At 37.5% G+C, this 27,960-nt stretch overlaps 2 protein-coding genes across 9 annotated transcripts in view; both read right to left on the minus strand.

Moving 5' to 3' along the window:
- RB195_003912 (uncharacterized protein) overlaps positions 1 to 11,438 on the minus strand; it is a gene marked incomplete at both ends in the record, with an annotated part of 45,453 nt that extends 34,015 nt beyond the window's left edge. Inside the window, 6 exons of one of the 4 annotated variants that reach the window (XM_064201783.1) lie at positions 1,051 to 1,149; positions 4,789 to 4,938; positions 7,220 to 7,245; positions 9,914 to 9,984; positions 11,189 to 11,307; positions 11,373 to 11,438. In XM_064201783.1, coding sequence (XP_064057663.1) covers positions 1,051 to 1,149; positions 4,789 to 4,938; positions 7,220 to 7,245; positions 9,914 to 9,984; positions 11,189 to 11,307; positions 11,373 to 11,438 — 531 coding nt within the window. Of the gene's footprint in view, positions 1 to 1,050; positions 1,150 to 4,788; positions 4,939 to 7,219; positions 7,246 to 9,878; positions 9,985 to 11,188; positions 11,308 to 11,372 lie in introns of those variants that run through there. The other 3 variants (XM_064201784.1, XM_064201782.1, XM_064201781.1) reach the window with 3 other exon arrangements.
- Positions 11,439 to 14,491: 3,053 nt separating this feature from the next.
- RB195_003913 (uncharacterized protein) lies at positions 14,492 to 27,556 on the minus strand (the record flags this gene model as incomplete). Of its 5 annotated transcripts, XM_064201785.1 has the most annotated exons (19): positions 14,492 to 14,587; positions 15,233 to 15,328; positions 15,387 to 15,461; positions 15,913 to 16,026; positions 16,120 to 16,210; positions 16,892 to 16,974; positions 17,035 to 17,152; positions 18,503 to 18,661; positions 20,396 to 20,525; positions 21,207 to 21,300; positions 21,991 to 22,110; positions 22,172 to 22,237; positions 22,297 to 22,342; positions 22,984 to 23,093; positions 23,162 to 23,206; positions 23,261 to 23,361; positions 23,465 to 23,581; positions 27,349 to 27,464; positions 27,516 to 27,556. In XM_064201785.1, 19 exons carry the CDS (start codon positions 27,554 to 27,556, stop codon positions 14,492 to 14,494), a joined length of 1,818 nt encoding a protein of 605 aa, XP_064057666.1. The 5 variants fall into 5 exon arrangements, with proteins under 5 accessions (XP_064057666.1, XP_064057667.1, XP_064057668.1 ...); XM_064201789.1 differs by lacking the exons at positions 14,492 to 14,587; positions 15,233 to 15,328; positions 15,387 to 15,461; ... (7 more) ...; positions 27,349 to 27,464; positions 27,516 to 27,556 and adding exons at positions 21,832 to 21,858; positions 23,754 to 23,799; XM_064201786.1 differs by lacking the exons at positions 20,396 to 20,525; positions 21,207 to 21,300; positions 21,991 to 22,110; ... (6 more) ...; positions 27,349 to 27,464; positions 27,516 to 27,556 and having other exon boundaries at positions 18,503 to 18,615.
- Positions 27,557 to 27,960: the final 404 nt, after the last annotated feature.

Raw genomic sequence — 27,960 nt, forward strand, 5'->3', positions numbered from 1 at the left:
TCACCACGCCACGCCCGGATCGGTACAGCTGTGCGATGGATGTGAGAAAATTGTGTTTAGTTATGCTGGAAAAGTGAACGAATTGCGATACGCAGGTCAGGTTCATTCAGAAATTAAATTTGAACAGAAACAGGCCAGGTTCATTCAGAAAATCATTCAGAAAAAGAAACAAAAAGAAAATATATTTAAAATAGAAATCAGGTACTTCTCAAAACATTAATTTCCAAGGCTACGAAAAGCTTAAACATTGAATTTTCCATTAGTTCACAGTGTCTAATCGTGCCCTTTCTATTTTTCCATGAAACGATCTCAAATTTAAAGGAAATTCTTGTTTAAATTATTAGTTATTATTTGATTTACTTTTAAATTTGTATTTTTTTCAATTTTCCGAAAAAAAAGATGAGAACAAATTTTATTTTTATTTATTTAATCTTGTTTTATTTTCAAAGACGATTTTGAGTTCATACTTCACTATGAAGCTATGATGCTAGTACGTATGTCTCGAATTACAGTCCCCAACAAATCTCTTTAACAAGCTGAGCGCTACTCGCCTTCGATTTCGATGGTAAAGGGAAGAAATTGCTAAGGGTAGGAAGATAGTAAAGGCATGCGTCGCGGCCGGTGCGTCGCGTTCACCCGGCTGAACATAAGCGATGCGAAAATAATTGATTTGTAATACAAACAACGGCTAATCGGAAAATCTCTTTGAAGTCCGCTCAGGAGATTGTTTGGTCTGATAAAGATGAATAATGTTGCATCATTATTCCTTATCTTCCTCTCATATCTTTTAGTTTTTCCCCTATATTTTTATGTCGAGGAAAAACTACCACAAAAGCAGATGATTTCACGTATTATCCTATTATTCTCCATGTGCGACTTTCGATAAACCTCGGCATGTTAGTGCTTCAATAATTGTTAATAATTAATAACAATTGTAAACTACTAAAGAAAGCAATTATCCTATTATTCTTAGTATCCACAAGATTTTGCTTTAAAAAAAACATGTAGTTATTTTATAGTAGACTTCGATTGTTTACGTTGATCTCTCACCATGGATGAGCGCATATCCGTATTCCAATCGTCAACTTGTCGGCACTCGAGTATTGGTTGCGCTCGAGGCTTTCGAAACCCAAAATTGAAGGAAATAGGCTGAAAGTGAAGGTGTTTTGTGATTCGTTCGAAGCAATAGCGCAGAAGCTCAGAAAATCTGCTCTCACTCTCTCTTAGGAAACCAAATCAAATCTGGAAGCAAATGCTAATGGATAGTCCAGTACCTATACAAAGGATTCTACACAACTAAAATTCTTCGGGAAATCGAATCCAGCCGTGGACAGAACACTGTGAAACTCAATCCCTCAATCCAATTGGTTTACTCGGAAAAAGTTTAAGAATATCTGTTTTGTACTGATTCCTTAATTTGTAACCTTGTAAGCGACACCTCTATGAAAATGATCTCTATAACTCTTAAATTTTGCGAGTTACGGACCGCAAAATATTGAAAATAATCACTGAAATAAAATATAGTGAAATAATCAAAGGTAGATACTGTACTTAGCGTTGACTGGTGTGAATTCTTTTTTATTTTATCTACGCTTGCCTAATATTTTCTAAATATTACTTCCCCTCTGCATTTGATACAAATAAAAAGGATGAAAAAAATAAAAGGATAAAGTGTCTGGCGTTAATCAATCAATCAATCTTTGGATCCGCTCCACCACGTTCACATGGATTCAGAATCGCTTGAGGTTCATAAACATGTAACTAGCCTGTACAATGACTTGGAGGGGGAACCGATGATGAAGTCAGTGTTTCTATCTTCCCAGAAAAAGTGTGTTACCAATTTATCGACCCCGAGGGGATGAAAGGCTTGGTTTCTGCTACAGCGAACCTCTAACTGACTGCGCTACACCACCCGCCTTGACAATACCTTAAGTTTACTGGAAATATTCCCTAGTTGGAAAGAGCAACACAGCCAACACTCAGCTCCACCTTCTTCATTTCCCAACACAGTAGCTGAACTCAACTGTGGATGTCTGTGATTGTCATCCACACCCCATGGATGGTGAATGGGTTCAGGACTGCGTATAATCTAAATGTTGATACGAAACGAGATGAATCACTGCTGATGGTTAGAACGCCGCCCGGATACCCCATACCCGAATTTCTAGCAGTAATCATTCACTCCCACCAGCTGCACCAATCTGTGGCTGCACCAATGGAGCCTATGCCACAGTTTTTTTTAAAGATGATTTTTTCCGCGCTCCGAAGTTAGGTCTCCTCTTTGCGTCCATTCGCCAAATATCAGTGTTAACTATTTGGATTTTTTATATGCGAGGTAAAAAACATTTTAAGGTCGCTTCAGAATATGTCCCGCATGCTACGCTGACCTTGGGTGTGCAGAAGTGGCGTGTTTTAGAATGAATTTAGATTTACTGTACCATTTCGCTTCAGTCACACCGTTAAACAGTTTCCCTTGGGTGTTTAGGGATGTTATATTCTTTGTTCAACACTCTAAATTCAGTATATTGAGTTGCTAATTAGAAATTTTCGTACATATTATGTGCATTTTATGATGCAATCAATATTCATGAAAATAACGATAACACGTAGGTGGTACCCATGTCAAATCAAGTCCCTCTATTAGGATTGTTACTTATCTTTCCTACGCAGCGTTACTCTTTACAATTTCAGTGTTTCTTGATCAGATATTGATGATCATTCATGGATGTATCCACCATGAGCGTCTATCAGAATGTTCCATCTTTCCGGAAGGGTCACAATTGAACTAGAGGTTAAAGGCATTACCCTACGAATCTGAGGTGGTACGGATTTCAGGTGGAATATTCTTATACGGGATAGTAGATTATGAAGAGGGGGTGATTCCGTCAATTTCTTCCTAATTGCCGTAAAAAACGTAAAAAACAGTCCGGAAGATGCGGCACGTGCACAAGGCTGGCGCGCTCCAATCGAACTCGTTGTAGAAAATAGTGCGCCAGAACGATCGAAGTCGTATCGTCTGGGCCGTTTTTTTACGGCAATTAGAAAGAAATGGACGGAATCACCCCCCTCTCCATAATCTACGTTCCCGTATACGAATACTCCACCTGAAATCCGTACCATCTCAGATTCGTGGTGTGATCCCTTTAAAGGGCTGAGACTCAACAAAGACATCTTGACAGTGGATTTGAAGTCAGAGTTCCCCGTTAAGCATTCCCTTAGGAGAAAACTGTACAATTCTTTCACTGACTTCAATTCCGCTGTTAAGTTGTTCTTCGAGTCCCAGTCCCCAGCTTGCTTCTGGTTCCAAGGACGTTTCAGATGCATAGCATTCTATAAACATGGAACACTATGATAGACACTTAAAAAGAATAGATTGACGGATGATCATCAATGTATGATTGAGAAAATATGAAGTTATATTGGAAAATGAGTGCGTACTGTAATGACAATCGTTGGACCAGACCCGTAGGCGACTGGATAGTACATCGGATCTAACGTACTGAAGGAAGACCGCCGACCCGATGGTCAGACCTCTTCACGAAGTCCTTCAGGGAAGGATATGATGCTCGTTGAGATCGTCGCGAGAAGAAACGTCACTGGGCAACTCTTGCGCGCCGTGGGACCCATGGAAGTATTACTGGGACCCGCTCAGGTAAATCGATGAAAAACGGAAGCACAGGTGATACAGGTGATGTTTGTGTGTAGAAAGAAACAGGTAGCATCCTAGGAAATATTCTTTTTTTTTCTTCATTTCCAAATACATCTTATAGGAAACGTTGGTATGAAGGGAAACCACGTCGAACTACTGCATCACACAATCTCTAAAAAATTAAAGGTAACGATTCCTGTCGGCTAATTTTGATGAGTTAACTTTTATGAAAAAAATTTTAATGACATTTTGACGGGATTCCTGTCAGCAAAACAGCTCGGCTACAACTTTTCACGAGGTAACAGGTAGATACATTGGTGCATCTAACCAGCTGATGAATTGGCTGGGTATTTAGTTGTCTGAAAAGTTTAATATACGAAGGAATTGAAGTTTTTACACGTCGCGAGGATATTAGACGTTTAGTGTTATTTACCTTAAGATATTTAACAAGTCCTCCATCTCCACGGTCATTCAAAAATTGACAGAAATTTGAATTTCCCTTTTTTAATATGCCACGAAACTTTCCTCGCAAGGATTCTCCTAAGAGGTGCATTTTCCTCAGGCCACTATTTCTTTCCCAGTTTCTCACATGATATTACTGTACCAGTGTAATTTCTTGAAGTGTTTTAGACTATACCCATCGAATATTCGAAAAAAAATCCCTACCCGGCCACTACTCAGATGCTTCGAGCATTTTTTTTCTCTCTCCCTCTCGAGTTTCGAAATGTTATGGACCAGTTATTTTAACGTAGTAAAATTAGTATATATCTGAATTTTCTATTATTAATAAAGAAATTTTCCTCAGCACATGTAACTCCCCAGTTCCAAAGTATTAATTCGTCCTTACAATAAAATAATGGGATTTTTTTATTCGATAGAGTTCTATTTTTGTTCTTAATCTTATTTAAATAAAGTCAGATAATTAATTCAGATATAATTCGAATGATGTTCTATTTGGGACCTTTATAAAGCTCGAATACTCGAACGACAGTGAATTCCCTTTATATCGCATTCAATTCGACTACAATTCGTATATTCAAAGTATCAAGAGAATTTCTTCAAAAAAAAATTTGAATATTCATAAAGAAGATCCTGAATACAACTATTTAAATGTCTTTCAAATCCATTGATTCACGTACCTTTGGCATTTTAAGTTTTGCTCTGCGTAGGAGGAATTTCACATTTGGTTTCGTGTACGAAAACGGTATTTGAGTTTCTCTACGAAAATGTGATTCGATTCCCGCTGGTACCCAAACATCCGCCACGCACACTTCACGCATTTGGAATTCCTAGAAAAAAGAAATTTCGACAGGAAATCTTGGCTACGTGCAGTTTGAAAATATTTGTGTTGATCTCACAGTTCACATAGAAAACTCATCAGCCTGTGAATGAGGCAATTAATCTCGTTGAGAAAAACACTTGCCGATATGGTGAGCGGGCGGAAGGCAGGGTCCGAAGAACGGAACAATTAGAAAATATGAGAATCCGGAGATTGGATATAGGATGTAAAGTTAAGAAGTTGATGCGAAGCGGAAATCGATCAGAACGCAGTTTAAAAGGCTAACGCTGAGGTTGCCGTCTGACCACATGTTAACAACACGGTTGACAGCAAACAAAGTACATGATCAAGGAGAACGATGTGATCCATGAAAATATGTCCGTCGGTGAATGTAGCCGCCGTCAAACTTACCTTCAACTTCTCCTCAACCTTCTCTTAACTTCATCTGTTCGTGAACTAATCAGTTTTCTGTGTAATAGCAGGTGTTTTTTTTCTTCCATTTGTTCAAAATTATGAGAGGTTTCCGCTGGAAACTGTGCTGAACTTGCTCAATTCTTAGCTGTTCCAGAGAGAATCACGGTCGCAGGCAAGCCCTACTCTCCCACGTACATCCGGACTTCTTCCTTCATGTTCTCCAGCGCTTGTGAGCAACTTCACACTAATTTGTGGGCGTGAATCGGTTCTTTTGTCAAGCGTTCTCAATGTTCAAAGTTCTCAATGCTTGACGCCGAGGAAAAAACCTTCCCGTTCTGTACGGATCGAAAAAACCAGAAAAATATGCCTTTCTGTGACGTTTACCTTACCTACGAGGGTATGATATTCGAAAAACAAAAATCCAGTTAGAAATCGATTTTTTCGAATGTTCAACTATCCAGAAAGAAATCCTTTGTAATCAAATGGGGATGGACTCAAGGCATCTGGATAAGGTGCGATTTTTTTCTCGTCTAAGAATCAATCCAATAGCCTTAGGAATTAGAGTCAGTGGCCTTTGTTGATCCATAAAACCGAATATTATTAAAGTCAAGAATAATGAAAGGGTTCTGTTTAAAATTAGGTTTAAAATTAGCTGTCTATGTATGAGGAGTGTTGGAGGATCGAGGCTAAGCATTTGATCCTCAAATGAGCACTGACATTGATGTACTACATGATCGACTAAATCTAGCGGTCATGTAAACAGCAGTATTTCTTGCTCAAGGCTTCCTGCTGTTAATTCCTCGCTAAAGCATACCACGAAATTGAAGATGTTGCAATTTCTACACCAAAGAAAGTTAGGGGTTAGGGGCTTAGATCATCAATATGTGCGTTAACACGCTCCAGTCCTCCTTATCGTCCCGAAAAGCGGGGTGAGAAGCGACCCGATCGATCGAATTTTGCTACGAGGCACCCAACAACGTCACACGCGCGTGCCCAGCTGTGGCATACGCACCGCGTCTGCGAGCGAGCAGGCAATCAATCTACTGGTGCTGCTGTCTCCCCTGTCCGTTGGCAGTTGTGGCGCGTATGCCTACGCCCGCATGCGCATGACCAGTTGCTAGGTGCCTCGTAGGAAAATCCGATCAACAAGGTCATTTCTCATGCTGGAGATTTGCGCACGTCTTCGGCTCTTCAACATCCATACAATATCCATACAATGAATCAATCCAGTAGTGGGATTTTCGTGTGAATGAATTTTAATCCAAAAATTCCAACCGTCAATTCGTCAATTCAGCGCTTTTGTTCTCCTAGACAAATCTGGTAATAATCTCTTGGTCCCATGGCTATGTAAGGGTCAGAAATCCTAAAGATCTTAAGGATTCCTAACTCTAAATAATCATTTCTAATCCTAAATAATCTAAATCTAATCGACGGCTAACGATCATGGGACTTTTTTTTCGGTGTTCACAGCCCACCATTCGATCAAACTTTAAAAACAATGCCTCAGTTTTTTTTTTCTCGGACACAAAGAGACCAACTTACACTGTGGTGGATAATTTTCCTGGAATATAATGTGATCAACTTGGAAAATGAACCCGAACAGTGCTTAACATTTCCGTCAAAGGAAAAAAAGGAGCTTAACATAAAGAAAAAAGAATTTAGTAGAAAAGAAATGTAGTTTTTCTTCATTTTTCCGAGGAATAATTCTGATTTTTCCTATAATCTTCGTATTCTAAAAGTTAGTCGAGCATGATGTTTATTAGCGTAGATGACGGAAAGATGAGAAAATGAAGAGACATGATCGGATAGTGGTGGAAATTGGGAAGAAATGAGCACCAGTAGGCGAAAAAAAAAGTGATCCGCCTCGAAAAACATACCAGTTGTTCTAGCGGACGTTTTCGTACTACAACGTCTTGGTGAATGAAGTGCAGCCGATCTCACCGAATCTCTTTCTTCGAAAATTAAATTATATCGAAATCAATTTGGGGGGAAAATAAACTAGAAATATGTATGTGGAGTTGTCAGTGCATGTTGAGTGTAAATGTTTAGGTGAGGGTGCAGAGCACAGCACGAATTCTTTTGTTTTACAGTCAGCTGCTTTAGCAAACCATTGTTACTGCTAACGTTGTAGGGAGAAAGAGAGAGAGAGAGAGAAAGAGAGGAAGAGAGAGAAAGAGAGTGGGAAAAAGGAGAAAAAAACTTGAAACTTGAAGATTTACAGTTTGATAATAAGAAAGCCTAAGAAAAGGCTCAAAACGTACCTATCGAACGCTGAATCAAATTATATATTTATTTACTTGTTTATTTCTTTATTTATTATGCTCAATGGCGTGTCAAAAATCATATGGGAAGGACAAATCCGAATCAAACACTGTAAATAGATGAAAATGAAAATAAAAAATGATAAAGTATAATAATAATCAATAATAATGATAATAAAATATAAATATGAAGATAAAAATGAAATAAATGAAAGGACGAAAAAAAAGAATATTATGAGAAGGGATTTGTAGACTTTTTAGATTTTTTTGAGTTTTTCGGAGTTGAAAACTTTTTCAAGAGATTATGTTTCATTGTAATTAGTGGATAATTTCCTTGGAAAAGTGAAATTTGGCTCAAATACGCTAAATATCCGATATTTTTCGAATAAATATTGATGACTATGGCTTCACACACACACACACATAAGTTCAGTATAATCTGCACGAGAGATTGATAGTATCCGTTCGTCTTTACAACCCGAATCCGAGCCCGAACTCGTGTATCGGACATATCACCGACATTGCTATACTATTAACTGACCATCTCAGGATCGATATGAGGAGACACACAAGTCCAGGATCGACGAGGAAAGAGGTTTTCCTCTATGACACCCTGCTCCCGCATGAAGTTGGTGACACTCCCCTTATAGAAGAAAAAACAGAATTTCGAAATTTTTTAGAAAATTCCTTTACACAAAAAAATAACTGCCATTTTAGAAGCGAAACCCGTTCAGAAAATCCTCCATTTTTAAGTTTTTGATGACATGAGAAAAACATAACATTGTGTAATATCTGCTCTGCCAGAGGCGTAGTTTTTGTTGGATAAAGGGTAAGTTAGAGGGAACGATCGCATTGCAAACACGTTTTTATGGTGGTGTGATTTTGAGTTAACTGTACCTTTGAACTTCAGAGTTCTAACTGAAGAGGATCAAAAAAAAAGATAATTCAGATCCCTTCACAAGCGTAAAAATGCACATTATTGTCAGAGAATAAAATAAGAATGTCGAATATCCATAAGAAATGTTAAAATTTCAAGAAATGTCGTCTCTACAGTGCCCCTATCGTGATCGTAAAGGAACTGTAACACCGCAAAGCAGACAAAAAATCGCCAAACTACATCTTTGCCAAATTCGTAGGATCGCCAGTGTTGTAGGATTGCGGAAATTGTGGGATCAACTGAAACGTCGCCAGATTAGGTACATCTCCGCAACAGATGTAGGATAACTGATTTGAAATGAATTTTAGCTAAAATAGTGTAGAGCGGCAGTACATTACGTCTCGAAAAAAAAATATAAAATTACCTCCATATCGAACAAAATCAGGAAAAGGATGGGATAGATTAAGGTAATGAAGTAAAAAGTGAGGAAGATCAAGTACTCAACTAATCTGAATTCTCTTTTCTTGACCCGATCACCTAGATTTGGTTATTTTCACTGTCATTATCTTCCACAACTCCCTCCTCTTTCTCCTCCTCCTCCCCCTACTTTCAAAGTCAATAGTTCCCCAAAATCCCATAGATTAGCCAGGTTTCATTTTTGCGGAAAGACACATATTTTCTTACCCATATGTTACCATTTTTGTGTTTTTTTTTTGCTTCATAATGGTTTTCTCACAATTTTTTTTTTAAATTTCAAACAACAATACGTTATAAGAAAAATAACTAAGTTAAACGATTTACTGATAACGCTAATTTTGTAAAATGGACTTATTTATGGGATTTTGTACTAGATATTTCCCGGGTAGCGAGATGGATAAAGATTTCCGAGCAAATATCGTTGTGAGATTTTGTCTATGGCTTCCCACAGGGTCAGGGTAACCTAGAATGTATGAGAACACGGTATCGAGCTCTTATTTGTCAAAACATTGGCAAATCCTTGTGAAAAATCCCACTGGAAATTTGCTGACGATAGAAAAAGTCGCTTAGGAGAAAATCAGCAAAAAATTATCTTAAAAATTCTTTATTTATAAAAAAAATGAAAAAAAAAATCAATGCAAGCAAATCCATCTAATAAAATAAATCCGAAGAACCTACCGAAACATTCTCTACAATAAGATTAGTAATAATTAAATTTCTCTTCTGACTACCAATAAAATCTCTGTACATCTGCACAAAATTGCAAAAAAAAAGAGTACAATATAACGATCGGATGGAATTAATTAAAGAAAAATCAAGCATTCCTCGTTTGAAATGAAACATCTGCATACGATAGGAGCAGCAGCAATGGAAAACAGATGAAATGGCGGAAATAGCAGTGTCAGGACAAAAACTCCTCGCTCAACTTCGGCCACGAATGCAACAAAGTCTGAAACCGGCCAGTAAGGCGACCACGGCGTAGCCAGCGGCTGCAATCCAACAATTGTAGGCGTTCTGATGGTACAGACTGAAACGAGTGAACTTTTTCCGTCGAGGTTTTATTTCTGCCCAGAAATTGAACCAAATTGAAACACTTTTCACTAACAAAACTGAATGAATTGTTGAATGTAGAAGTCTAAAGAATATTTTAAATTCCTTTAATATTTATTTATTTACTTCATTTATTTGTTTATCTAGGCAAATAGATCTAAAATGCTATTGTCTTCTGCGACGAGCACATTAACAGTTTCGTTGATAAAAACCAGTACTAGAGTGGTAGAAGAAAAACTTGATTTGTAAAACAGCACAGGAAGAAATCCTCTGGATATTATCAAGAAATAAAGTGTTAGAATCAGAGAAATTTTTCGTCTGATTTTTTTTATAATTTTTTTTTCTGGTTTTTTCACTGAGAGAAGATAAAAGGAAGATTTCATAGAGTAAGCGCATAAGAGGGGATTTCCTTCATCATTTTTCTTGAAAAAAATAGTCAAACCCCTATTTAGATACTGTAAATCTTCGATGTTCAGTTAGATCGTACCACAAAATTTCTTCAAAATGGTGCTTTCATGCCTTGACCATTTTTATTCGAAAAAATTCTCCAGAGGATGGAATTGCACCGTTCTCCCGGAAGATCATAAGAATTTTAGACCAAGCAGAAGAAATCCACTTGAATGTTTCAAAATTATAGTTTAGTAAAATCGCAGAGATTAGCAGGCGGCGGGTACTTTTTAACAAAAAAAAAAAACTCAAAGTTAAATCACGTGCAATTTTCCGACGGCGTTCGGAGTCAGGGACGGAAAAGAGGGTCCTGCTGTTCGGAAGCACTGCGATTCTGCTCAGTTCCGACGGCAAAGACCGCTTCCATGAAACGTTCCCGCTCCGTACTCGAGAACCCTTCGACGAAACCTGTTCAGACCTCACGAAGAAGTTCGTGTATCTCTGGGATATCTCCGGGAATTCCCTCCTTCCCCAGAAGAAGTCAGCAGGGGCGACCGCGACCGCGACGCGTGCGCCGCAGATCGAACTTCCACTGACTCGTACCTACTCTCTTTCGCTGCATCAATTAAATGCTCATTCGGAGGAGACATTAGCACACATCGATAAAAATAAAATTTTAAAATAATAAATAATAGAATAAGAAACATCATGAATTACTAATGATTTAAAAAAGTGAAATCCACAAGAAAATTAAAAGAGAAGAAAAAAGGCGCAAAGGATTCCGATCTACTTACTCAACAATGTGCTTCTTCCGACAATCCCAGTCTCCGATAGAACATGCGTTCTTGTCTTCACCAGGTAAATTTTCAAACAGGCCAACAGACTGATTATAGTAAAGACCACCAAGGATGCTCTGAAAATACGTGAAATGTAAAAATGAGGAATGCTCATTTTGAAAAAATGTTGAAGGTTTCTTACCAAGAATATAATCCCCCATAAACTTATAAAAATTAAAAACGCCATGCATTTTGGTCCACACGCCATTACCTGCAATGGTTTTTTTTTGTTTATTTTAGAACAATATCCGTATACACTTGACGACAAACAATTACAACCCCAAAGCCGCGACGCATCGGCCGCAACGCGAGCGTTTTTCTCTGCCTATTGATCTTACGTAAATCGCTCCACCGCCGAATTACTCTTGGAGAATTTCTGCGTTGATTTTGCTTACAAACACACATGACAGAAACACTCATTTTGTTTACAAACACACTTTAGAGGAAGATATTTGCGTACGGAAATTCAATTTAAATAAATTCTCAAATTTAAGGTAACTTTTAAATATTCTGATTTTCAGGAGTTCATAGTAATTGTGTTATTAAATGTTTGTTTGACTATGAGTTCAACGTTCTAGGTAGATATGATGACTTTGAAGGAAAAAAAAGTTTGAAATAAGAAATGAAAAATGGAAAAGAAAGAAATGAAAAATGAAAAAGAAATGAAAAAAAATGTAAAAAATTGTCCGAAACCCGAGATCATCCCTGGAATTTGAGTGATGTCCATATGTTCTTCCCCAAATCTCGGGATTAGATTCCAGAATTTTGTGGACTATCGATTCCACGCATTTAAAGTCTATTCGTTTGATGTAAAACGAATTTGAACGTAATTTTACCTGGTGAGTCTCGTAAAAACAGATCGGGCTTGTTCTATGTTTTTCCATTTATTCATTATTTCACTTTTTCCTAGTTTACCGAGGTAAGGTAAACAGGAATAAAGTATAAAAATCGGGATAGCTAGGGGCGGACAAAGCTATGCTACTTTAATCGCACGAAAATGATTCCTGGTAAGAAAAAATAGTAAAGAAACCAAGTAACTTTATGATTTGATGTTGCTAATAAATAAATAGATGAGCATTTTCCTGCTTTTTTCAATCTAAATTTTCAAATTTTGCACTAAATGGAGACAAATAGAAGAATTTTAATTTGGAAATAAAGCGATGGAAAAAAAAGAGATAAAGATTGATGAAAAGGCAACGAAAGTGAATTGCAAAACTAATAGCGAAGTTCTCACAATAAAAAAGGAAAATCCTCCGATTAATTCGCTAAAAATAAATAAAACCATCCAAAAAACATGCAAATATAACATATTCGGACGTCACAAATAATCTAGATCATACTTGCTAAAGGATAGCACCGGAACTGTTATCGAACGCAGCTACAGTAATCTCTTTTCAGTAAGAATCATTGGAAATCCGAAGAGGTATTGATTCAGGCAGTCTTTTGTCTTTGCTCGCAGAACGCTACATACGGTCCTACAACGAAAATCTCTTATCGCTTTCCACTAACTCGTTCCACGCCTTCACTGTTATCAGTAGGCCCTCTGCACTTCGCGCTGGCAATCGAATCAACATGATGTTAGGAGATTTTCAATAATTTTTCCTCGAAGAAATTATCTTTTGTATTCTTTACCTTCATAAACATTATGTTTGAATTGTCTCATAAATAGATGTCAGTAATTTATTTGATAATTTAATAATTAACTAATTAACTTTAATTTTACCTTAGATTTTATTTTCTGCTGTAATTTTGTCTGGTTTGCCTGATAGGAGCCGGTTTTGTTTGGTAACTAGTAATTTTTCATGTAGCGCTTGCCTTCCTTATTCTTCCCCAGAAAAACCAGCACTTATCACAGTTTTTCTCTTTTTTTTAAATAGAAATTAGTGTGACTACTGATGAAAAAAACTGGAAAATTTAAATTATCCATGAAAGTCAAATTAGCACCTTTTATGTGATTTAAAAACATGTCTCTTCCACATGAATGCTAGCACGGTAGTCGTGGAATGTTGAATCTATGTAGAGTTTTGTATGCTGATTGCTCGTTGGGCGAGTGTAGCACAGTCGGTAAGAGGTTCCGCTGTAACTGCACGATCAATCAGAGGTTCGAAACCGTACCAGCGCCAACCAAACTCTTCATCCCTCCGGGGTCGATAAATTGGTACCAGACTTGTCTGGGAGGATAAAAAAACACTGATTTGACATTTGTTTCTCCCTAAAAGTGAATGGTAAAGCGTATTATAAGCACGTACTGCATAGCTAATTTAGTAAACACTAAGTAAATACAGAACGAACTAGTTACAACGATAATGAATTATTTGTTATCCGAATATTTACCTGGAACTTGAGATCGATAGGATCTAACGAGCCTGATCCACTCCAGTAAAGAAAAAAAGCTGGAAATGACTCAGGATGCTCAAACTCACATTTTTCATAACATTTGATGAAAGTATGCACAAACGCGTTTGGGTCGCAGGTGAAATTCAAGTTTTTAACAAGAGGAAGAATCCCTGTAAAAATAATTTAGAGATATTTAAGTAAAGAAAAATTTTCATAATTGTCTCACAGTTTCATTATAGTTTATGAAGCTGATGAGAAGCTGTGTATCCTGTAAATCTGTGGAAAATATCACATTTTAACTTGTGACCCACAAATGGATTTAATTTTTTTCCTCCTGTCCGGAAATGCGTAATTTAATGAGAAAATACGCAGTTGTGAAGGTGTAGTGGTGATAATGGAGTGTCATTTTGGGACTGCAGAAAATCAACGACGCTGATATTCGGGATCCGCAATCTTCTTCCAGAATATCATCATCTTTTTCGTCAACAGTTGTTCACTGAATAGGAAATTCTGAGAATTCTGAGCTCACTGTTTTTTATCCAATCCGGAACAACATTCAACATTATACAGTCACTGTCAGTTTCAGGGCCATATCAAAATCACAATGAAATGCAAAAAAAGGAAGAAAGGCATGTTATCAGCGATCATTTTCGGAGCCGACCCAAAATAAAAATTCGTTCGTACGAAAACCACTATCCACAAATACTACATTTGACTCAATTTGTACTGATACCGTAGTGATAGTGTTTTTAAATAATTCATGAAAAAAAACTCTATAGCATGTATAGTGTATAGCAATGTCCGCAAACGGTTACTGGCACATGTACAGTTTTTCCGGGGAAAATCCTTCAATCATCGTAGAAAGCGGAGGAAAAAAGAGAAAAGAGGAAAGCAAATGGAACATCAGGATAGGAAGGATCCGTGTTAGAAGTAGAATCGGCCGGTCATCTTGTATAGCCTTCGTAACGCTTGTTTATCGTAGAACGAGACTGGATTTCCTGTTGGTGTGAATGATGTTACCTAAAAATAAATTTTACTAGTCTAAAAAAAGGATTTTGAGTTATTCATCTTAAGAATTTTATAAATATAGTCCTTAGCAACGTTACCTAAAAATAAATTTAACTGGTCTAAAAAAAGGATTTTGAGGGGTTCATCTTAAGAATTTTATAAATGTAGTCCTTAGCAACGTTAGGAAGAGCAACCTAACTTAATATTTCTATTTTTTTATTTCCTCCTCCCTGAACAAGGGATTTGAGGAAATCAGAAGAATTGAATCAGAAGAAGTACATAGCAGGACTTTTCAGGTTACCAATCCGTCGGTAAAAGATACTGTATCTGAGAAAAAGGGAAACACCACTGCATTGAACAAAACTGCTTGTCTACAATGAGAAGTGTGGAGGTTTGCGTCCAAATGCGCCCGTAACTGGACCCTAAGGATTTTTTCAATTGTTCATTTATGTATATTATATGCTTGGTTTTTTTTTTTCGTCATAAAGAGTAATAGGTTGTCCTTCGTACAGTAAAAGCTAACGAAAAAAAAAACGCGAAGAAAAAAGTTCAACTTGGAGTTGTGCCTACTATAAATTTGCTCACATTTCCTCTTTTATTGTGTAGACTAAGTTAAAATCGAAGAATTTCGATGTAAGCCCGAAAAAAGAAACTCACTCCTTGGTCATACATGAAGTGACGGTTGAATGCGTGATCCTGTGGTTTTCTCCATTCGTAGGCAGAATAAGCGAAACGATTTGCAAAGTCATCGGCCTGAGATAAGACATTTTCGGGATTTTCTTGGAATAAGTGATAAATAACACTAGCGCACCTTTAGCCGAGCTCCAACGTATCGATCCAAATACTTCTGGGATTCTTTTAAGTAGGGTTGGCTGTTTCTAAGCTTCTAAAACTGTTGTTCATTGGTTGACCAGTGTAGCGTATTTTTTTGTAAGTGGTATTTGGATACAGGACAGACTTTTTTCACTTTTTAAAGAGACTTAGAGAAAATCAATGATATAGCCGCCGGCACTTATGTTTGCCCGCGCAACCGCGACGCATACGCCAGAACTCGCGCCGTTTCTCCGCTCGATGTGCTGCCTTTTTCCAAACGAATGCTTTTCGCGGTCACCCGTGCAAACTGAAGTCCCGACACTTACTGGCTATTGGTTAGGTAGGAATTCTACTTAGTTAGTGTTAGTATACTTATTTTATTTATTTTTATTCCTTAGACAAAGTCAGAAATTTCACATTCTCCCTTAATATTTCATTTATTATTTTTGACAGTTCTTGCTCCTCCGTATCCTCGTTATTTTAAAGAAATTCTCGGATGAAAATAAATCAATAACAAAAGAAACCTCATCGAAAAAGATCCTTCTCGTCTGGAAAGTGTAGTATGGTACATGAGATGATAGTGGAGATACATAATTAATTGCAGGGCGATAGGGACGATTGATCACATCGTGAGTATCCTACGAGTAACACCGTTAGTGTAAAATAAGAATTAAAACATAAATGCTTAGTGATATATGCAAATAAATGCTCAAAAATAACATCAAAAATACCTTGAATCGAGCTACCGAATAGCTCTTGTTGTACCAATTGTGAACGTGAGGTTTGTATACCGGTACGGTGTGTACAATACGTTGAGCTTCCCTGAAACGTTTCCTTTTTGAGAGTAACAGAGATGTTATCTCCAGAATTCAGTAGGATAACTTAATCTGACTGTTTGCTGATAATAAATTGTTCTCCAGGGCTTTTTTTTAACCGAAAATAACAAAAAAAATTCAAACACATTCCACATTCAAAAGCGACACCCCACAAAGCTGACGAAGTTGGGGTCTCCCCTCGAAGAGATAGGGGTAGGAGGTGCTAATAATGACTATGAGAACAATTACGCTCAATTTTTACCTAACTGCCCTGAAAAAACGGCGTCGAGGGCCGTCTCATCGATCGAATTTCCCCACGATGCACCCAACAACGTACCACGTGTGCGAGCGCTCTTATACGCGCCGCATCTGCGAGCGCCTGAGCAAACAATGGGCAGATGGCGCTGGATCCGCCGCTCGGTGGCTGCGACGTGGCGCGTATTCCTCGCATACGCGACACGTTGTTAGGTGCTTCGTAGTGGGATCCGGTCTAACAACCTCAATTTTGTGGTACGCTTTATTTGACGTTATTTTTGCTGTTCCTTGCTGCTTTGTATCATTAAGATTAGTTGTCTTCGAACTTGTAGCTTTACTAAACATTCTCATTTTTGTTTCAATATTCCTCTTTTTCTGTCTTCCTCTTTCTGAGCTCTACAAAAATTAAAAAAAAAAAATAAAATAAAAATACCTGCAATATTGTGGAAGAGCCAACGACGGGGCGAGAGTTGAAACGGAATCTGACCGTTTGATTGGATAATCGTGTACAGCTTCCTAGAATGGAAAATTCGTAAGACAATAGAGCCTATTAAGCGTGATTATTGATTTATTCACCTTAATGTAGGTCAAATTCGTGAAACTTGCACTACGTGCCAATTGTTTGGGTCTGGTCCATACATCAGTGATGTAGTTGTCGAACATATTTTGTGCTCGTGCTCTCTCCACATAATTTCTGAAAACTCTCAGGATGAACACTCTTCAGGATGAATTTTATAAGAGCATATTATTCCACTATATTTATAAAGGGAGAAACTATGCTTGAAAGAAAAATCCCAGACAATTTTGAATCTGAGTGCTCAGGAACCTTCTATTAGAGGTAGATTCTTTGTATAAACAGTAGGCTAACGTGTACCTTTCTTCAAATTAAAAAAGTGAAAGAATTCTTTCTCAAAGGCTGCAATTACGAGCAGTCGCACATATTTGCACAAGCAACCGCAACGCTTCTGCGGCAGCTCGTACACATTGCACTACGTAGCATAAAATGAGATTGTGTGAGATAAGCTGCCCCAATCAATAACGCGTCGCGGTCGCCTAGCTAAACATAACCATTTCTGAGACGTACTGGGACTCTCAGGAGTAGGTAAAGATAAATTATTTCTAATGTTCTGAACGTTTCCAACGGTATCCGAGTAGGAGCACATTGATCCCTCATTTTTTGCTTTAAATCCACTGAAGCAAGTTTTCTCACTTTCATTTCTAGTCGACTGCAGTTTCGTCGATTGGAGCATACTCCATGAAAACTAAGTGGTAACAGATTGACCACATATTGAAAAAATAGCTCTCTTAACAATCATGGAACACAAATGGGACATCTGAGACGCATGAAGAGTATCGATCCATGACACCAAAAAACCGAAAACATCCTTGAGAAATTGAGTCGGTTGTTGTGAAATCATTTTGAGAGCGCTGCAGTCATTTTGTCGTTTTATTTCTGTTTCAGGACCCATCGGCCGATTCTTATTTCCAGTTTCGTTTGGTGCGCCCTAAGGATAGAAAAAAGAAATAGATTCGCCAAGCTTTACGGTAAATACGGTGCGGTTCAAGAACCGAGATAGTTATTTTTTCTGGCCGTAATCTATGGTGGTGGAATCTTTGCGGCGCTCATGACTCGGTCGCATCGACTGAGGACATTACAACATGTGGAGGAAACAGAAAACGATAGCTTCTTATCCTGCGTTCATTTTTCGCCGGCGACAGTAATACTGTTAGCACGGATGCCTAAACGTTTACCTATGGACAACTTTTTATGCGATCCATCAAGAAATGTAAAGAGATATCAGAGTGGATGTATTCTATGAAAGAAGCTGGAGTGTTCGGTGCACAATGAACAAATAACAGTGGAAAGATTCCAGGATATTTTTTTCTTATGGATTAAGATTTGACAACTACATTTATCATAGATTCCGAAATGATGGAAAGATTTTAGGAAGAGTTCTAAGAAGAAGGGATTAGAGCTGGATTTACGGATGTTAACGATCAAAGGAAGGATATAAATGAAGAAAATAAAATTGTGAAAACTTACGTTCTTGGATATTCCTTCCACCATTTTGTCTCGTGGTCGACGTCGTCCTTAGCGAACCGTGCAGCCGACAGTGGCGACATTGACGGATCGTACCTTCCTGAAGAATCCACCATCGAAGCTGTATCATCGTGAAAATTGAAAAAAACGATTTTCGACGTCCTGTCGGATGTAATATCAAAAATATTTTCAAAGATTCTCAACGCAGATCCCAGAACGACTTTGGGAAATTTTTCAAAGGATCTCTACATTTCGCGTTTTTTCCCTTCAGGCCCGTTAATATCTTAGCAAACTCCGCTTTCTAACTAATTTTCCTTGAGCAATCTAGGATTTAGATCCGGAAAATCGGGATAAGGAGATAAAGGTAGTAATTTTCTTAGTATTGTAAGGTTTATAAGGTTTATGAGGTTCACTATTTTAATAAGATCAGAAAAAATAAACAAATACTTCAGAATGAACGTCAAAGAAGAGCAAATGATCGTACATTGAGAAGGCCGATCAAATTTTCTCCGGAAAAAGAAGAAATAAAGGGGCAAAAGTGGCGGATAAGAACGAAAAATACTAGTGAAGTTGTCCTTAATCTTCAAGAAAAAAAGAGAGGAAGAAAATTCTCACAAAAATTATTCTTGCCCTCCCAGAAAAACAAAGAGAGAGAAGGAATGAAACGGTACAGGTAGGAGAAGATGAGCTAATCGTATCAGGAATATTTCCAGTCATGATTGCTCAGCTAGTTTTAGATACGCGTGGGATGGATGAGCTTACACAATGGACGGCTGCTGAGGGACAATCTTTTACGCGTGCGAAAAGTAGCGTATGCGACCGAGAGAGCATAGAAAAGCGGAAAAACGCCTCGATGATGAGGAGTTTGATGTGGAATTCGTAGAAATCCATGGAATTCCCGCTCACCTCTTTAGCTCTCTAATCACATCTAATGCGTTTTTTTTTTCATGTCCACTAAGGCAACATCTTTATTTCCTGACATTCTTGTGCAGGTTAAGGAATTTAAAGGATCGGTTTTTTTGTCAGGAAGATAAGAAATCTATTGGAAATGCTCACCTACTCCGTGTAGTCTTGGAAGGCTCCAGAAAAAAAACCTTAAACGCTTAATTTTGTATCTTTCAGTCTCCAACACAAAAATTACGGCAAAACCTTTATTTCTTAACATTCTTGTGCAGGCTAGGAAATTTAAAGGATCGGTTTTTTTCAGGAAGATAAGGGATCTATCGAGAGTACTTCCCTAGTTCATGTAATCTTGGAAGGTTCCAGAGAAAAAAAAGCGTAAATCTTTAATTTTGTATCTTTTAGTCTCAAACACAATGATTTTTTCATAAAGTTAGGGAATCAAAAGAAGTTTTTTTTTTTTCGAAAGAGGAACCATCAATTAAAAATGCCTGAGTACTTTATATAATCCTAGAAATTTACGAAAAAAAAAACCAAAAACTTCTAATTTTGTACCTTTTCGTCTTTAATACGAAGATCTTTTTCTTCAAGTTAGGAAATCAAAAGAATTTTTTCTTCAAAATGAGAAACCATTAATCAAAAATGTATGTATAATTCTATGATTTAGAGGAGAAATGTCTTTTCGAAGAATCCAGAAAACATTTTATTCCACACTTTGATACCTTTTACGCAAAAGATTATAAAGAAGAGGTATATCAGGTGGCATTAACGAGCACCATGAGGTGTACGAAGGCAGCCAGGATGAGACAAACACACAGAATGTTGTGAACCGACACCAATCGCCACAGTATGCACCATGGACTTTTTCTGAAACGTGTATTCTGAGACTTACCGGAGAAAAACAACCATTTTTGCTCATATTTTTTAAAAGAAAGTGTTTGTAGGCCAAATACTGTGATTGGAGCAACCGAGGAATTTTCTCGAAAATTTTTTTACCTCTCTAGTTTATCCTTTGCCGCCAGCACACGTTCGGGAACGATTTTCTTTGTGAACGGATCATCAGGGAATACAAGGACGTAAAGAGCAGAGTTTACGACCAGACTGAGGCAGGTAAGGATGTAGATGGCTGAAAAGAAGATTTTAATGTTTTTCAAATAAAAAATCTGATGCTGATGTACACAAATCGCGCGGATTTTCATCTAAATCGAAAATACAATGGAGTGAGCCAGCCTTTAAGGATCAAGAGGGGATACTTTAAATGTTTTTCTAGAAGGATGTAAATATTACAATTAGAGAGCCTGGTAAAAAAAAGACCTTGTAAAAAAGATCCCGAACACCTTCAATATTCATTGGAGATGGGCTGGAGTTAAATATTATGACTGCATTGTACACCAGATTATAATTATGTTTAAAATCTAGTTAAATTAATAATATTAAAATTAAAGTTTATTAGTCGGATGAATATTGTTGGATTTCAGCACTGGTTTCAAATTAATAGGGCAGTTTTCTTTGCATTTTAAATAGAAGAAATTTTGTCTAGAACCAAAGAATCTCGGAAAACTACTTTTCCCGTTGTTGCTTGTGTATAACTCCAGATAATTGTAAAGGATTTAGTAAACCTCGCCTTCCTTTTTTGGAACAAAAAGGTCTGTTTGGAACCAAGAACCATGTACTGTGAAAACCAGAGGAATATTTTATTATTTTTTTAATTTTTGTTTTTTCATATTTAAAAGTGTTGAAGTGCGGAATATTCTGTAACTTTTGGTGGAAAACTCGCTGTTTACGACTTCGTACTTTGTCCACTTACTCATATTTGGTACGGTAGAGGTTCTAGGTAGAGAGTTGGCGGCCAAACCCATTAGAAACACCGAGGCCATAATTCCAGTGAGACCAATAGTTAGCTGAAAACCACATAATAAATATATGTAAGCTTAGTTTATTTATTTTGCTACAACCATCATCATATGAGCTCCAACTGTTCAAGGAGATCCATGTAGGTAAACCAGACAGAACGAGTTGCAGTGAATGCGTTGCGGTCGCTGGGTGCAACGTTAGCAAAGTGCACGTTTGTAGAATCTAGGAATTGTAAAGAAATACTAGAACACTGGCCTTTTTACGCTTGGACAGCCACAAAACGCATTTGCACGGAATAAAGAGAAAAACAGAGGGATGTCATGTGCCAGGCAGGAAATGTGCAGCGGACGCGTCGCGATCAGCCAAATAAACATAAGTATTGACAGGTAAACTTGCCCTTTGCACTCAAACTCAACCGTTGCTAGCTATGAATCAAAAATGTTTAAAAGTTTCAAAGGCTCACCTTTCCCATGAGTTCCTCAGGATTTGCCATAAAAAGGCCAACAATAATGATCAGCGTGCTCAGGAAACACGGAATGAGAATAAAAAAAGGACGAAATCATACCCCTCTTTATAATCTACGATCCCGTATACGAATTCTCCATCTGAAATCCGTACCACCTCAGATTCGTGGGATGATCCCTTTAATTATTTAACAACCTAGTGTACAGTTCATCAAAAATCAATACGACCTGTTATACGTAAGAAAATCTAAATAAATTCAACTAAAAACTTACCCATGTGCTCACATCCAATCCGTTGACAATTTTATGTTCGGCAAAAAGTTCCTCAATACCAGTACTATTGCTATAGATCCAAAACATACATGTTTGAGTGTCGAATGGGAATTTTTCTAACTTGAATGGATTATTTTTTTAGTGAATAACAAGAAAATTTCCAGGAACACAAACTAATTACCTTAAGGGTACACGGTTGTCGTACAACGAGATTATAGAATGAGGATACTTGACCGAAGTAGGTTATCTGTGAAGTTTTTCTCAAATTCTGCGATTTATCCCATGAATAAGGAAAATGAGGCTCACGTAGGAATATTGTGTCTCTTGAGGAAGACTTTCTTCGGTTTTTTCGCTGAAAATCAGCTTATTATACAGGATGCAGCAATTTTTTTCTCGGTATCGATGTCCGCAATTCGGACATGACTTGACTTTTGTATCCGTTAACGTTTATCCAACTGGATAAACGAACTCTCGCGGATAAAAGCGGAGGTCCGGATTGGACACACCCCTATTATCTGAGAGTGGATACGTATTTCCATTTATTGATCCATTTATCAATGGACAAATAAGTTTGCCCATTGATAAATGGATCAATAAAAGGAAATACGCATCCACTCTTCCCAGCATTGGAAGCCCTTATCCAAGGAGCTGCTACGTCCCGCAACGAAGTACCATCTAACCAAGTCTGCGTCAGGAAGACCACCAAATAGTATTATTCTATAACTCGGTTGAAAAATGTCACAGATAGTTTAATTAATTTGGTCTATTTTTTTAACTTAATTTTTTTTGTTTATCTTTCCAAGGACATATGTAGTGGGAATAGATCCAGGTCACATAAATTCTTCACGAAATCTTACATTAATTGTTAAATACAGTCAATTTGAAGCAGATAGCTAACAGTACAGTAATAGCAATTACCTTTAAAAAAAATCTCTTTCCGCTCAAACACAGATAACTTAATACCTTTTTCTAGCAAATTCACAATAAATCCACCTGTTTCTTATTGTAAAGTCTGGAATCCAAATTTGACTTCTTCGAACATAAATATAGTTGATATCGGAAAAATTTGCGGGATCCCAAACAAGACGGGCGTCTCTCCAATCCTAAAATAATGTTCAAAATTTATGAGAAGCTCAGAAAAATGATACAATACTCAAATGTATCTGCTTACTACACTGAACTCCAGTTGGACTCGAACCGATTGTGAAACTTGATCCTGAACAATGGAGAATCCACAAGGATAAGGAAAATTTTAACGAGCGGAACTCACAAGTTGCAGAAAACTGCCATTGATAAGTTCGAATGTCACTTTGAGGTTCGACAACTCACCGCCAGCGTTGAGGTACTCGCGAGCTGTGGCTGATTCATTAACTAAATTACACATAAAGGAATCTATCACATTAGTTATTCACTTCATTTTTATTTCAAGCAAAAAATATTTCTAAAAAAATGGGGAGACAAAAAATCTGCTTACATTCGGTATGTACTGGTGCAACATCCTTCTGATAATTCCTAAAGATGTGTTCGTAGATCAATTGATTTTGGATGAGGAATTCACTGTAGTCTGGATCGATATTATGGTACGATGGAACTGGAATGAAATAATATAACAGGAAACTAATTTATCCGAAGAATAGCGAGCTACATGAACAATATTACGGTCAAATAAAACCAAAGGAAACAAATCCAGGCCGCTTTGAATTTTTTTTTAAGTTCTAATTTCAAAGTAGAACACAAAGGAGGTTAAAGGAGTTTCTACTCACCACCACTTACGAGGACAACACTGAAGCTCAAAAACAATGACTTCATGCTACTGAGAGTTTTTAATGCCTATGCCTGCATTTCATTAGTGAACAAACAGAATTTCTGGCATTTCCACCTGATACCCTGACTCGACCCATCATTGACGGTGGCATTGTGCAAATAAATTGTGCTGGAACCTGCGAAACGCTTTAATCCAAGAGAATAACCATCTTTGAGAAGAAAGATTTAGATTATTTGATATTTCCGAGAATAAACAATTCTGACAGGACATCAGATTATTTTGTGTTTTCGATTTCTTTCTCTTCAGAGGGTAGAGACGCGTAATTCGAAAAAGAGGAAGAGTCTCCAAAAATGTAAAAAAAGGAGAAGAAAAGATGATGAAAATTCTTCCTCATTGAAAGTGATTGAAAGCTATTGAATGGAATCAGAATCTGCGCATTTTTGAGCCTCATACCCGAGACTTTCACGAGCCGTTAAACGTCTAAACTTTTAATCCAGGAGCGTAATCTATTTTTTGGCAACTTCATGTTACTTGATGTTTGCAATCTCATCCTCTAAAGAAATCCAGAGGCTGGAAAAACTGCTACTCGTAAAAGTAGGAAGTACTTCTGAATGTAGAAAAAGAGAAGAGAAATATTCAAAAGAAGTTATAAAGGGAAAAATTGGAAGATGTCGAAAGATACGGTAATGTTTTGATCCACCTTTATGAATCGGATAGGATACCCTAAGATGTTAGAAAGAATTCACTAAGATGCCAAAAATTTCTTAATTATATCTAAATAAATTCAATTTCTATGACTTATCCGCTACTATGAAAAGCAAACTATGAAAGCGAAGGACATTCTATTTTGTTCCACAAAAATTAAATCATTCTTATTTTCAAAGGACAGACCCTGGTTTAGTGTTAAGAATTCTTCTGTGGCGTAGCAATTCGCCAAGAACTTGTCGTGGTTACTTTTTTCTTTACTGTAAATTAGGGCCAGTATTGTGGATGCACTTAGCACTTATTCGCAAGAAAACTGAATTCATTTCTAAACAACCCAATGATCGGATAATCTAGAAGTTTTTAGTTATCTTACAAAAATTTATGCACATTCGTGATGTAAAATTTACTTTTTCATCAAAGATTACCCGGACGAGACTTCTCGGTGAATAAGAAGGGCAATCAGTCTTTAGATCTTCAATGTACCGAACAAAAAGCAAACGCGGCAATTTGACAAATGTAATAGATACTATAATGGGAGGAAAAAATCTAAAAAATCATAAATTACAGCAATGCAGAACTGAAGAACAGCAAATCAGCCTTCGACCAAAATGTATCCGGCAGATTGATTAACGGAGATCGCAGCAAACTGAAAAAGAGTGGTCTTTGATCAAATTTAAGCTAATTTTTAGCACGTAAATAAGTTTACCCGAATGTTCACCGAAACTATCGCTCAGTAAAAGTTTTCATAGTTCAAATCAGTAAGTGGTGAAAGCAAAAATGTGTAAATGTATGAAATCCTGAAGTGCTTTTTGATCATTGACTAGTCACAGGCCAAAATCGATGCCTTCGTTCGGTTCGGACATACGGAGAAGAGATGCGACGAGAAGGAAAGCGAAGCACAAGAAAAATAATTCCTCAAAATTTATGGAATTTCAGCCTTTGGCGAGTAAAAATACGCACAGATTTTAAAGGGAAGCTTTGCTCTTAGATAAAAAATAAGCTGACGATGGATCATCTAAAAATAGTACTGAATGTGTTCTGCAGCAGTTCACTTGTCTCTTCTTTTTTCGACATAGTTCTTTTTTAAGGTGGTACTAGCTAGCCCGCAATCGTGCCTATGACAGGGTTCGTAGGATACCAAACTTCACCGTTTGCCCAAATTTCAGGCAAGGGGATTTCGTGGTATCGGGAGCTATCTATCGGATCACATGTCAGTTATGTGAGGCTGAGTACATTTATGAAACAGGAAGAGCATTATGTACACAGATCAAAGAGCACCTAGATGTGCTCGTAAAGTCAAAACTATGAACCCCTTCAGACACTCATCGCAGACAGCATTCTGACAAAACCCCTTCCAAGATGGTAGACACAATCTGGGAACACGAACGAGACCTTCTGGCGCAAAAAAACATTGGAAGTGTTTTAAATCACAGCCAAATGTCCAATCATGGGTCGTAAAGAGGAATGCATCGCTGTGACGAATGATCTGGCGCCATAACAAGAGCTTTGCCGGTTTTGACTTACGGAGTCGGATGCAAGGGCATCGTTATTATTTATTATTATAGGCACAACTTTAACAACCGGTGTTCCGCTAACATTGCGGTTTTATGGCTGTCAAGGTTGGCGCTATTTTTGATTTGCTTCTCTGATGTTGTCTTTGAGTAATCTGTTTACTAATTCATGTATTGTGATGCAGAGAGACTTTTGAAATGGTTATGTTACAGGTGTCTTTGATTTTCCAGGCTCTAAAGAAGGCTACCGCGCCTAAGCGTTAGCCAAAATAATCATGCTATATAATAACATGCTTAGTCCGTGCTTGTGTGTTTGTCTGTGTGTCACGAAAATACTCCATAATGATGCAAAACTTTGGACCGGTGAGGTGCCGAACCATCGCCATGCATGTGAAAGGCGAGCACTCTACCTTTTCACCATTGTCTAAAGTTATATAAATATGTATGCTGACTTTGATAAGGCAAGTTAGTTTCTCTCATATGTTAGTGGAGTAAATAAACTTTACAATCATGCTATATAATAAGTTCTATTGTTCTCCAAATATAGAACCGGCGCGTTTAGGGAAAAACCATAAAATCTTACATCTATGCTTGAGTTATAGAGTGAAAAAATTGAAGAATGCGTTGATAAAAAAGGAATTCTAATTTTCCAAAAAATGTCGCTGCTGTTTTTTTTTTACTGATCTTTGAAAGCGAGCGAAGCGAACACCAAACTAAGAATGAAGTCCCGACGTTCAGGCTGGTGACCAATAACAATCTTTGTTCTCATCTGAAAAAAATAGTACTTAGTTCACTTCAGTTTCTTATTTGTTTTAATCACGGAAGTTTCGTCTAAATCAGTTCCCATTTCAGACTTTTCATCGATTTGGGTCTTTTTTCTGACTTTCCAAATCAGTGCTGGCATGGAAGTGAACAACACCACCATAATTCATAGTTAGTGTGATAAGTTCACGTTTCATGCATATATATTAGTATTTTCTGGTCATTCGTCTTCCGAACAATGTTTAGAGATGCGTGAAGTTGCTGCTGCGAAGGTAATATGACTGAAATAGCGCATACCTACTGTACTATGCATGAGCATTAAAAGAATGGTGAGTAACGGTGCGACAATTTGACTTTTTGAGATCTAGCCAAAAACTGGCATATCGTTGAGAAATCGTTGACTCCAAAAACAATAATTAGAACCAAACATAGCCTGAGGTCATAGTTGAAAAATGTGCGGAGATTCAAACTTCCACCTTCTGGTCAGAACAGCAAGAAATTGTTAGAGTAAGCACAGGGAACTATTGATCTGCTTTTTTTTTACCCATTTGTGTGACTTTGACTTTGATCACTTTTTAGTTTTGTGTAAAATTGTGATTCTTTCTTACTTTGAACCTTTGTTGCAGGGAAGGAATTCATCACAACATTCGATAAAATCGCGATTCATCACAGCCACAGCTGAGTTTTGTGAGGTTCGTATTGCATGAGGGCAGGCGAACTCTGCTGGTGCACTAGAGCAAAATTTGAAAATTCCATTCTTCGTCCTTTTCCTTCCATTTCACCTATACTTTGCACCTTCGTTATTCTCCAGAACAGAGTTCATGCTGAAAGAACCTAAGCAAAGGTCTTAAAACACATAGTGTACTTTAGTTTATAGAGCTTGTTTTCCACTAAGTAGATTTCCTCGCTTTCTTATAACACTTTCTCAACGATATGCCAGTTTTTGGCTAGATTCCAAAAAGGGGAGTCTATACATACAAAATAATATTAGGGCGTTCGGAAAGTATCCGCCGAAATACGGCAAATTTTCAGAAGAACACAACTTTTTACAACATTTTACTATTAGAAGAAATAATCTCCATCAACATCGTCAACCTTCTGCCAACGTCTTACAAGATCACGGATTCCTCTGGCGTAGAACTCTGGCGTCTTGGAGGCGAAGAAAGCCCGGAGGTCATTTTCGAGGTAGTCACGATCATCGTAGCGCTTCACTTCCAGGTGATGCTG

Source organism: Necator americanus, chromosome IV (assembly GCF_031761385.1).
Source record: "Necator americanus strain Aroian chromosome IV, whole genome shotgun sequence".
Taxonomy (NCBI): domain Eukaryota; kingdom Metazoa; phylum Nematoda; class Chromadorea; order Rhabditida; family Ancylostomatidae; genus Necator; species Necator americanus.